Consider the following 11,871-nt stretch of genomic DNA (forward strand, 5'->3'; position numbering starts at 1 on the left):
CCCGTGAGACGCTCCCTGCACAGTCCTGGTGAGAGGCAGCCTTCACAGGCTACAGCAATGGTGAGAGCTCCGTGGAGACCCTAGAGAGCCCTTGTTACGTACCTTCTGGGAGACCGGATGTGAGAGGAGGCTTCCCTTGCACCTTGTTTCCTGGGAGACTCTGAGGATGGGAACAGAGCCCAGCGGGACAACAAGTGGCAGGAGTGCCAGTGGTGTTGAGCACCGTGCAAGCCGTAATCCAATGGGCAATCCGAGGTCAGGTTCCAAGCGGGCAATTCCAGTACAAAAGGGGTCAAGCAGAAGAATGGTCAAATAACAGTTCCGTGGTCAAGGCAGGCAGAATTCAAGGTGTGTCTAGGAAGTCTGGGTCACAAGGATCAAGCAAGATATCAACAAACTGGAACAAGGATTAGCTGACAATAAACCAGCAACATGGTGGTACTGCTGCTGGGTTTATATAGGGCCAGTGATGTAATTTCCTGTGCGCCATCATGGCAGATTTTCATGCTGATGGATTACTGCTTCTGCGCATGCGCGGGATGGCACATCTTCTTCCGCGCAGGTTACTGTTTCTGCGTTTCATGCGCAGATGGCGGAGATCCATTACAGCCCTGTGGAGACCCTAGGGTGCCCCGGTTTAACCAGGGCTCTGTGGGGTCTCACCAGCTGTCTGTGGGGTCTAACAAGGCTGGTTAGACCCCACAGAGCCCTGGTGAGACCCCCTCAGAGCCCTGGTGATTCTCCAGAAAGATTTGGCGAGACCCCACAAAGCCATTGTGAGACCCCATGGAGCCCTGGTGAGACCCTATGGAACCCTGGTGCTTGTGAGACCCGACATCGCCCTGGTGAGACCAAGGCTCTGTGGGGTCTCGCCAGGGCTCTGTGGGGTCTCACCAGGACTCTGTGGGATCTAACCAGCCTTGTTAGACCCCACAGTCCCCTGGTGAGACCCCACAGAGCCCTGGTGAGACCCCCTCAGAGCCCTGGTGATTCTCCAGAAAGATTTGGCGAGACCCCACAAAGCCATGGTGGGAGCCCTGGGGAGACCCTACGGAGCCCTGGTGCAGGTGAGACCCCACATCACCAGCCTGGTTAAACCCCACAGAGCCCTGGTGAGACCCCACAGGCCTGAGCGGGGCCTCATGTTTAGGTTTCGCCTAAGGCCTCGCAAACTCTAGAGCCGACTCTGTCAGCATTATAGCAGGACTAAAACCACTCAATACTCACCTACCCTCCAGTGTCCTCAGCTCCTTTGGCCATCTTGATTGGCCAGGCCGGGATTAAATAACTTCTGTGCATGTACACAGGAGTTCAGTTATCCTGGCACTATGGCGGGATGACTTAACAGTAAGCTGTGCATCTCATTGTGCATTCTAAAGCATCTTACGAAAAAGAAGGTAAGAAACCTTGATTGCAGAAAAGACATAGTATGTCTCGACTGCATTAAAAATCCTTCCTGCTCGCAAGTTTCTAGATTCAGGGAAAAGTTCCTCTTTCAAGTGGTATTAACCCTAGTGATAAAAACTAGCATCACGTAGCCAAATTTATATGTAAGCATGTTTGATTATCCAATTTTCAATATCTTCAATACAGCCCGTGATCATTGTTTCCAGTGGTGCCATTTACTAGTGCTGTCTCAGTGAAGACACTGCTGCATGTGCAAGGACTGTACTGATATGTCTAGTCACTCTGTGTGCTAGAAAACACAGGCAGCTCAGAGAGACAGACCGTCTTGTAGAATGTGTTTTATAAATGAGTTTGTATTGTATTTGGAAAATGTTGCTGATGTCATTGCAGTGTTTGGCGAAGGTTCTGCCTCCTATTGTTTGTTACCTGGCTGGGGAATGGGTGTGGGAAATGCTCTCTGTCGTCCTTATAGGGGGTTGTTGATGCAAAAGAGGTATTCTGTGTGTCTTTGTGTAGACTTTTTGGATCTCTGTCCTGGGTACTACAGAGTTGAGGAATGTGCTTTGAAATCATCAGCTGAGTGTTTGTAAATACATATGGATATTTGGGCCTGGAATCTCACTCTTGTCTTGAGAAGTTGTGATCCTTGAAAGGGACCTGTGACCTAGCCACCTTCCTGCCCACCTGCTATGATTGATAACTCAGAAAAAATGTGTTCATTAATCGTCAGGTAGCACAGAGAGGCTGGAGCTTAGTGGGATCTGTTATCCACCCTGGTGTTATGATTGACAATTTAGCAAAAAGGTATTCTTTCATCGTGCATGCGCAATACCGATGGAAATGTGAGTAATCATGGGACATGGGGTCCCACTGGCACCCACTGAGGAGAGAAAGTGTGCACACTTCCATACCAGAAGTTATGGAAAGCACTGCACACAGCAGACTGAGCTGTGCACATATGAGACAAGTAGTTCCAACATTTCCAATATGAGTCATGGTAAAATAAGTGATTTAGTGAAACATAAAATGCATATTTATAGAAAGGATTTTAAATACTAAATGTAAAAATTACTTTTTTCTCTATAAGGGATTTTATGCAATAAACTTTATTGGGTTTTGGATGTTAACATTCCAACAGATTATTTCACAAGATCCTTGGGTTGGAAATACGAGAGGACATCCTAAATTTAGTATCACTATAATTTCTCCTGCATAATGTTAGCATTGCATTAACATGTCTTGTTGTCTAGCTAATAGTATTAAAATGTGTTTTAATAGTTTGTGGGCAGTATGTTTCCAACAATGTCTCTAAAATAAGATGGATTTTTATCGTGTGCATTCTCTATAGTGCCTTTTTGTGTTATCACCTGCCATTTGCGGTGTCTTAAAAACTGGTGTGGTGAGATCACAGCACTTGGCATATCACATATAACTTTTGCTGTAGTCTTTGGGTATCAGACATGTCACTGCTGTTAAAGCATTTCTGCTAAGTGTGCTTGTGACAGTGCAGCAGGTCTGATCCAGCTGCACATCAGCAAGGTGTGACAATATGCAGTTCCGATCCTACCATGCCGTCACCAAGACATGATGATACCTCTCTCAGCTTCACCGTTCACAGAGATTATCCAGCTCATGGGACAAAAATCTAAGGCCAGCAGAGTGAGAGCGATCATCACTGGGGTTGGGTTAACTCCACAGTTATCCCTTTACCAAAAAAAGTAGCTTCCACCACGGGTTTTACCTGAACGCGCACCGTTGCCAGCAAAATGCTGTGACAATTCAAAATCTTAAATCTTACTTAGTGCTTTACAATGCCCTGCCATAAAAAAATTATAAAGTTAATGGCAAAACAACTCGGTACTTAGCAGAATGTGGAATTTGAAGGATTTTCTTTTGAAGATCCTTTGACCAGAAACATGCATGTTTAATCTGTATCTGATTTAATGATATCCAGAAATAGCTTATTCCAGCAACTGAGGGGACAAGGGAATTTCCTAATTAGTATTGGGGTGCCCAGACCTCATTACCACCATAGTGCTCCTTTCTGTAAACGGTATTGCAATGTAATTTGTAATTTTGTTAGCTACATATGTAAAAAGATACCTTCACAGGTAGTCAGTGTAAATGCCCCCCCTCCCCATACATTGGTGGTCGTTGGAAAGCAGCTCTCTTACATTGGTGGGTAGTGGAAAAATGCCTGTTTACCTTGGTGGTCAGTGCAGAAGTGCTCCATTATATCGGGGATTAGAGGAAAAAGGCACCATTATATACTGGCGGTCAGTGAGGTGCCTCTTTTACACTGGTGACCACTGAAGTGGTCCCCATACATTGACTGTCAGTGTAGAAGTTCCCCCTTACACTGGTAGTAAGGGAAGTGTCTTCTTACCTATTAGTAGTCACTTTAGTGGCCCCACATTAGTGGTCAGTGGAGCAGTGCACCTACAGTATTACATTGATGGTCATTGGAGAAATGCCTCTGTTATATTGGTGGTCAGTGAAATGCCTTTTGCATTGATGGCCAGTAGAAACATGTCCCATTACATTGATGCTCAGTGACAGATCTTTCTACAAACATGGAAGTTCACATGAGGCCTATAGAGGATGGACATGCCAGACTGTTCTGGCTAAAAAATATTGTTCGGTCATAAAGGTCCATCCCAGCTGATCAACTTTACATCAAGCAGCCTCAAACAGTTGTGGAAGAACCACTGAACATCACACTGAAACAATGAAAGATCATACCACAAACAATTACATTATATTCTATCTACGGGCCAATTCATACTAGCAAGCTGACAGAAACAGTGCTGATGTGCCACTTCCGGCACATTGCACTATCTACTTTTTTTTGTTGGGACACAAGTGACATCTAACTAATTTCTCCAGACACATCACGGTGCAATGCTGTTGTACCACATTACATAGTTACATAGCATTTGAGGTTGAAAAAAACCTATAGGATCTCATTGTTAGGAGTACTTGTACCCCTGTATATTACGGTCCCTCAGGAAATCATCCAAAAGTTTATTGAACAATTCCACACTCTTAGCTGAAATCACTCTCTGCGGCAGTGAGTTCCAGACCCTAACCGCTCTAACTGTGAAGAACCCCCTTCGCCCCTTGTGCAGGAATTTTTTTTCCACCAATTTCAGGTGGTGGCCTCTAGTTTTTGTAATGGAGTTAATTTTAAATAGTTTGTCGCTAATGTTGCTGCCACCATTGAACATCTTGTACATGGAAATCATATCCCCCCTTAATCTCCTCACCTCCAATGTGAACATGTTTAAATTTAGTAGCCTCATCTCGTAGCTCTGGTCCTCCATGCCCCTAATTAGTTTGGTTGCCCTCCGCTGGACTTTTTCCAGCTCAAGGACATATTTTCTTAGTACTGGTGACCAGAACTGGACCGCATACTCCAGATGAGGTCGTACCAATGATCTAGAAAGTGGCAAAGTTATGGACTTGTCCCTGCAATACATCCCCTTCTTAATACAGGACAAAACCCTACTAGCGGTGGTGTGCGCTGAATAAAGCACTGCATGCATTTTTTTTTAATGCACACCACTGCAATGTAGTGTTGTAAACTGGACTGATTCTAAACAATGCAAGTTGCCTTGTCTTTGCGTTGGTACTGCACTGAAAAAGGATTCTGGTGCACTCCCAACACATCTGGTGTGAATAGGCCCTAACACGACCATTTCAAGGCCAAATTTTACATATTTACAGAACACACTTACCCCTCTACAATAGCTGCTCGACTGGTGCGTATTTTTCCTGGCTTATTATCATCTGAATCATACCAGTGCTTGGTGTTAAATCTTTCTTCAGGTATCTCAACTGTGCAGTTCTTTCCTTCTGCAATAACTTTCCAAAAGTTATCAATTCCCTCCCCTGTTACACAAAAATCAACACAAGAGGGTAAACAACATTAGATATCTATTCCACAGCGTAAATGATTATCATTTCAATATATAAACTTCACATGGAATGTGAGCCATATACCCTGATAGATCCCCCCATCTATACTGAATAGAATGGAGCTTAGAGGAATTAATTGCCAACAAAACGCATATGGGCATATAAAAATAAGTGAATGTGACTTTCACCAAAATTCACTGGTGGTGAATCAATCACTGTAGTTTAAAACATATGCACCACTGTCGCCACTTATCCCTGTCCTGGGGGATCTAGAAATTGTTCCTGTGTTTGAGAACAACCGTTTTCTTCGATTTCTTGCAGGGGACAAATTCCAATTGATGGATTTCTGGAAAGATTATTATTAATATTATTATACAGGATTGCGCCAACAGTTTGTGCAGCGCCTTACAAAATGGGGGAGACATTTTTTATCAAGAACAGAGGACTGGAGTTGGGAGTGTGGGGGAAGACAAAAGCTTAGAAATTGTGGAAATAGCATGGCGAGAGGGGGAGGAACCCCGACATATGTCTTAAAAAATTGAGCAGGGCCTGTCTCAGTGGCTCTCCTGCCTCGATATTCAACCTCTAGTTGACCCTCCTCTGGACCCTTGGAGTGCCTTTCAGCTTTGTCACTTCCACTGTGCAATCCCTAAACCTCAGGAGCTGGACAGCCCCTGCTCAATTTTTGAAGACATGTGTAGGGGTTCCTCCCCCTCTCGCCATGCTATTTCCACAATTTCTAAGCTTTTGTCTTTCCCCACATTCCCAACACCAGTCCTCTGTTCTTGATGAAAAATGGGAACAGGATCTCGGTATGACGTTCATGCTGGAACAGCGTGACCATATTCTTTCCTTGGCCCACAAATCTTCTATGACTAACAGCTACCAAGAAATGGGTTACAAGATCCTCGCAAGGTGCTTCAGGGTTCCATGGGTGTCGGCCCCTGACACTATATTTCACATCTTTTGGTCCTTTCCAAAAGCTCAAGCCGTTCTGGTACTCCGTCCATGCGATCGTTGCTCAGTTAACTATGGTAGATTGACGAGACAAGCCGGAGGTGTGTCTCCTTCAAATGCCAACCAGATCCCTGAAGAAGTATACATCTTCCTTCACAATGCACATAGTCAATGTGGCCAGGGCTTGTATACCACCATTGTGGAAGAGTCCTAAACCTCCTACGATTCAGATGTGGATATCGAGAGTCAATGACATCTACACTATGGAGGACCTTACTGCGTCCCTACAAAATATGGAGGGGAAGTTTAACTCCACATGAAGTGCTTGGTTTTACTTCTGATAGTCCGGCCAATAATCTCAGATTATTTCTGGACTTGACCCCTTGTGACCCACCTTTCCCATTGTTTATCTCTGTTTTTCAGTGGGTCATTTTGGTAACCCAGGGGGTGGGGCCTGCTCTTGCATTCCCCCTCTTTTCTTCATCAGTTTTCTTCTTTTTTCTACTTTTTGCTGTCTTTTGTCTCAGTTTAAAAACCTTTATAAACCTATTGAACTATTTTGCTGTACTTACCTTTGGAGCTCTTCATGGGGACCCTCTTCCTAAGCTTTTTCCTTCAGAACTCTTATTTGTCACTGAAATGTTATCAGCCTATTGTGATCTTTAATTGCCGTTTATACAACTTGCCCTTATATGCCTTGGTTGTAGCTTACTCATTGGATATTTTATAGTGCTTGCAGCATTTTTTTCTGACCAGATTGGTACGCAGGCATTGATGTGCCTTGTGTTCCCATGCGGCCGATCGCATTGTGGCCAGAAGGCATGGCTGCGGTGCCATTCACTTCAATGCACCGCCTCGCCCCCTCATGCCCCTTAACATATTGAGCCAGTCACAATCCAATACAGTGCGTTCTGGCCAGAATCGGGCCGGAACGCACTGTGGCTGGTGTGAACTGGTCCTCAGAACTGTCTAACACGGAAGATGGTAGCAAAGGAGAGCATAGTAAACGGTGTGGTTGTGTTAACACCAGATTTTATGCCATGTGTCTCATGGTTTGAAATACTCACCTCCAGGGAAATTGCATCCCATTCCAACTATAGCTATTGCATCTTCTGGGTCATCCATACTTCAGAATTTTTATAAGGTAAATGTGGACTATACACTGTAAAAAAAAAACATAAGGTTAGGAAAGGTGTTTCCAACCTGATTAATGGTGGTAAACTGAGAGAGGAACCTGTTGGAATCTCTGTTATTACATTTGCTACAATGCAGATGACATCTAACACGCTACAGTTCAAAGACCTTATGATATTTAACCCTGTTCTTACGTTGTACACAGCTCTGTCTCCTTTTTTGTGACATCATCCCTCCTCTTTCCTGCTCTGCCAGAACACTGCTCAGATCTTTTGCCGCCGGGAGTCTGTTTAAACTTGTAGAGCCGACTGTCGGCTTTACAACAGAAGCGATCCTGGCGACAATCAGATCTTATTGATATTTTTAATATCCCCTGTGATTTAGATATTTTAGAGGTACATAAAACAATTAAGATTAAAAAAACAGTAAAACTTTATTGCTTGAACTGCTGAGTAAATCGCAGTAACTCAGATCTTGTTGATATCTTTAATATCGCCTGCATAAAGCTATAAGTCATTGACACACATTCTAGTTTGACCTTATATAAGGTCATAGAGGCTGAGGGCAGTGAAGGCCAATATGGGTAGAAGTTTCAAGCCAGGGAATGCAAGTGCTCACGACTATCTTAGGGAAATATTGGATCTCCTGGGTGACAGGGCAAAAAAAAAAAGCATGTGCCCTTGTATTGCCATTGTCAGTACAATAGGGAACTGATAAGCACTGCGCTCTGTAGAAGATCCGGCATCAACTAAAGGTCTGCAAGAAATTGTGCCATTGCTGAATTGCCAGCACAAAGCAAAGACTCCACTGCCAGATGGCACACACAGTGAGCATCAGCAGTAAAAGTTCCATTTACCCTGTCCCAAACCGTAATTCTCCAGCATAACAATTAAAGATTAGTTTTATGAACAAATTGCCTGTACATGGCTTGCAATATCTTTATGAGCGCTGTGGTTTCCCAGAAACCCAGGCTCATTAATTCCAACACTTCTTGGTCACACTCTAGGTGCCCTGCTATATTTTCCTTTTGCCCAGTGAGTCCACCCATCACAGTCAGTGCTGGATTCTGGTTTTGTGCTGCCCTAGGCAAGACTAAACTCGGGCCCCCCCCACCCCCAATCTACATTTGCCCCCCCCCCTTTTCACCCTAGAGCCCCGCCTCTTCCTCGCTGTACATTAAAAGTGGATTATGAATGCCTGTGCGGGGTATCAGGGGGCTGTGCGGGGCCTTAGGGAGCTGTGCGGGGTCTCAGGGGGGATGTGCTTCAGCAATGCCCAGGTGCTGGTCCAGTGCGATTGCAAAAAATAGTGCATGCATTTATTTCATGCACTATTTTTGGTAATTTCACTGGACTGGAACCTGGGCATTGCTGTACCATGCGTTCTGGTGCGGGCAATCTCACTCTGGGCGGGTTGGGCATGTCTGCAGTGTCATTTACTTGAATGGCACTGCCACGCACCCTCCCACCCCAGTACGCAGGGAGGCTTGCTGTATGCGATCCAGTGCGTTCCCGCCCCTAACTGTCCTGGAATGCACTGGATTAGGTGTGAACAAGCTCTAAATATAATGGATCCCAGCACAAATGGCTGCCTGTGGTACAGGTAACACCTGCATACAGGTATATACAGAGGCATAACTAGAACCTTCAGGGCCCCGGTGCAGAAACCATGAAGGGCCCCCCCAACCCCCCACCACCATGGCACCGCATGGTTAACAGAAAGGATGCCGAGGTCCCCAGCAGGCGCGGGACCTCAGGCAGCCGCTTCAGTTTAAAAATTTAGTGCGGTGTTCTGTCAAGAACGCTGACCCAGTATCTGCTTTTACGTACAGACGGGATTAACAAGAAAACCGGCATTTATTTACAAAGTATTTGTTTGTAATGGTTAAATGTGACCGTTAATAATATGCCGTCCAAGGCAGTAAATGACGGATGGAATATTATTAATGGTCACAATTAATGATTTATATGAAATACTTTGTGAATAAATCCGTTTCCCCCGATAATATTGGTCTGTGCGCAAGCACAGATGCTGAAGTTGGCAAATTTGACTACGTTGGCGTTCTCGACAGAACACCGGTATCTGCGTTTAGTATCGGGGCATTTTCACGAGTATAAGTACTCGGGAAAATGCCCAGTATTAACACTGGTGTATCCCTACTTAAAAATATAATGCATTGCTGGGACTTGTCGTCCTACATAGTTGGTGCTATTCTGCATTGCTGTATAATCATCATATGCAGGACTACAAGTTCCCGCAATACATTGTAATAAAAGTCAGCAATGCTGAGTGCCACCAGCCCCCTTCCCATTACCACTCCAGACTTACCTTCCTCGTCTCGGTGACCAGGGGGCGGAGCTCAGAGAAGAGGGTCCTCACAAAGCAGAATGTGCTGCCTGGCGGTGCCTGCAGCACATTCTGCGGGACTAGGGACAGCCTCTCCAGCCCTGCCGCACAGCCGCCTGTACATTCTTCGGATGGCAGAGCGGCAGGGAAGCAATGGCGCTAACTCGGGGGGGGCCTCTTCTCCCTCGCTGGGCCCCCCCAACAGGGCCCTGGTAGTTCCGCCAGTCGGTATATATGTAATAGATCGCAGGGATCTCTATACCTGTGTCGCACAGGTATAGAGATCTATTATATCTGATCTATTATATATACCACTGGCTGTGTGAAAAGATCTATTAAACAAGTCTGCCTGTAGCACACACTGCACTTGCAGTGATCTTTCAGTGCTCCAGTCCACAGGACCCCATCCCCCACTGCTCTGCCCAGTCCCTTACCTTCAGCAGACAGCAGCTGGGCTGCCGCTGGTCCACCAGTGTTCAGGTCCCTGGGGGTCTTTGTTTCATTCTCCGGCCGTCCATTTCCACGGCTTTGCTCTTGAATGCCTGAGAGCAGAAGAATGTCCCCGCCCCAGCCTGTCAGCAGTGAGTATTCTTCTGCTCGGCTCGAATGCGGGAGAAAGTGAAAGTAAAAGCAGCAGCGGTCAGTCATTCCTTCGGCTGCTGCTGCTGTACACCCCCCTCAAATTGCTGGCAAAGACAGTGTCTTTTTCCCTTATTATTGTGCATCCCTGTCTGTGTACTTGTTTCTAAATCTATTACCTCTTACTGCCACTCTATAAAATACTGCTGAATACTATAAAGAAGTGGTGTACTGAAATTCATACGTGTTTTCCTTCTACACCAAATCACCATAGTATTTTTTGAAGGTTGTCAGAAATGCTTGCCACTCCCTTACATAACTGCCAAGAGTCACTAACATGGGCGGCACTGTCCAGTGTTCACCAACATCTATTTGAATAGATAATGATATAGAAATAATAATTATGCCATTGTTACATGTATGCCAAGGCTACTTTCATTTTATTTGTTTTTGTTGCTGTTTGCTTACAAAACACTACTGCATTTACAAGAAATCTGGCCTCACCATTTCCTTTAACAGCAATGGTAAATTACCAGGAATATTTACTGTTGTTTCCCAGACAACAAGGGCTGGGATCAATACATAAACACTTAAGTTCAGCAAGAATATTTTTGCATGTTTATGAAGTCTTTCTTGAAGGAGAACTATGAGGTGAGTGATTTTCACTCATCCTCATAGTTCTAGCTGACCTGTGACAATGAAACTGTCACAGGGCGGATCAGTAGATAGGGAAGTAAGCGAACACATACCGGCGTTCGCTCACTTCTCGACAGAGAGCCGTGACAGGGGAGGGACTGGGTTCCCCGCTCCGATCCTCCAGCGCTGACTGGCGGAACGGACGGGGCGGGTACAGCTGGCTCTGCCTCTAGATAGGCAGAGCCAGCTGTCACTCACGCAGCTGGGCGGATCCAGACATAATTGTCGGGATCCGTTTCAGCTGCGGCGTCTCAGTATACCGCGAGCTATAGCTTGCGGTATACTGAGCTAAATAGACTCTGCCCCCAGATAAATCTTGAAAAAAGTTTTATTAAACATCATATATATGGATTGCTTGAAAAATAGAATTGTTGTTCAGGAAGATACTTCCTTATGGTAGTGTGTGAATAGCCTTCAGACCTCTGCTGAACCTACACGGCATCCACTTCAGCAGCGGTTCCAGAAGAGTCAGTGCTGTAATCTCACGCATGCATGTTGTTACTCAAGCCTAGTGTAAAATCGCGACACATACAAGCTGCACGTTGCTCAAATAAAACTTTAACAAAACAGAACAACTTCAAGGAGAAACACAGGAGCTCTGTTTACTAGGAGCAGATATAGGGTTGCCACCTTTCTTCTGGTAAAATAAGAAACAGCAGGTGGACTAGGGTGCAGAGTAGGGGGAGAGGCAAATAGCGGCACGCTATGCACATCATGCCAAACTGTATAATGAGCTGAAGGACACTGTTATCTGCATTGGATGATAATGTCACCCTCTCCTTGGAGCCACAGAGGTAATCCTTCCTTCACATTAGATTCTCCCTTTTCACATCA

General features: G+C 45.3%; 1 protein-coding gene across 1 annotated transcript in view; it reads right to left on the bottom strand.

Moving 5' to 3' along the window:
• Positions 1-7,407, bottom strand: part of LOC108802755 (phthiocerol synthesis polyketide synthase type I PpsC-like) — a 26,473-nt gene extending 19,066 nt beyond the window's left edge. The window contains 2 exon segments of the mRNA XM_018574609.1: positions 5,145-5,298; positions 7,350-7,407. Of these exon segments, the coding sequence (XP_018430111.1) occupies positions 5,145-5,298; positions 7,350-7,407 (212 nt within the window).
• Positions 7,408-11,871: the final 4,464 nt, after the last annotated feature.

This window comes from Nanorana parkeri, unplaced genomic scaffold (genome assembly GCF_000935625.1).
Source record: "Nanorana parkeri isolate BGI_ZX_2015 unplaced genomic scaffold, ASM93562v1 scaffold3088, whole genome shotgun sequence".
NCBI classification, from domain to species: Eukaryota; Metazoa; Chordata; class Amphibia; order Anura; family Dicroglossidae; genus Nanorana; species Nanorana parkeri.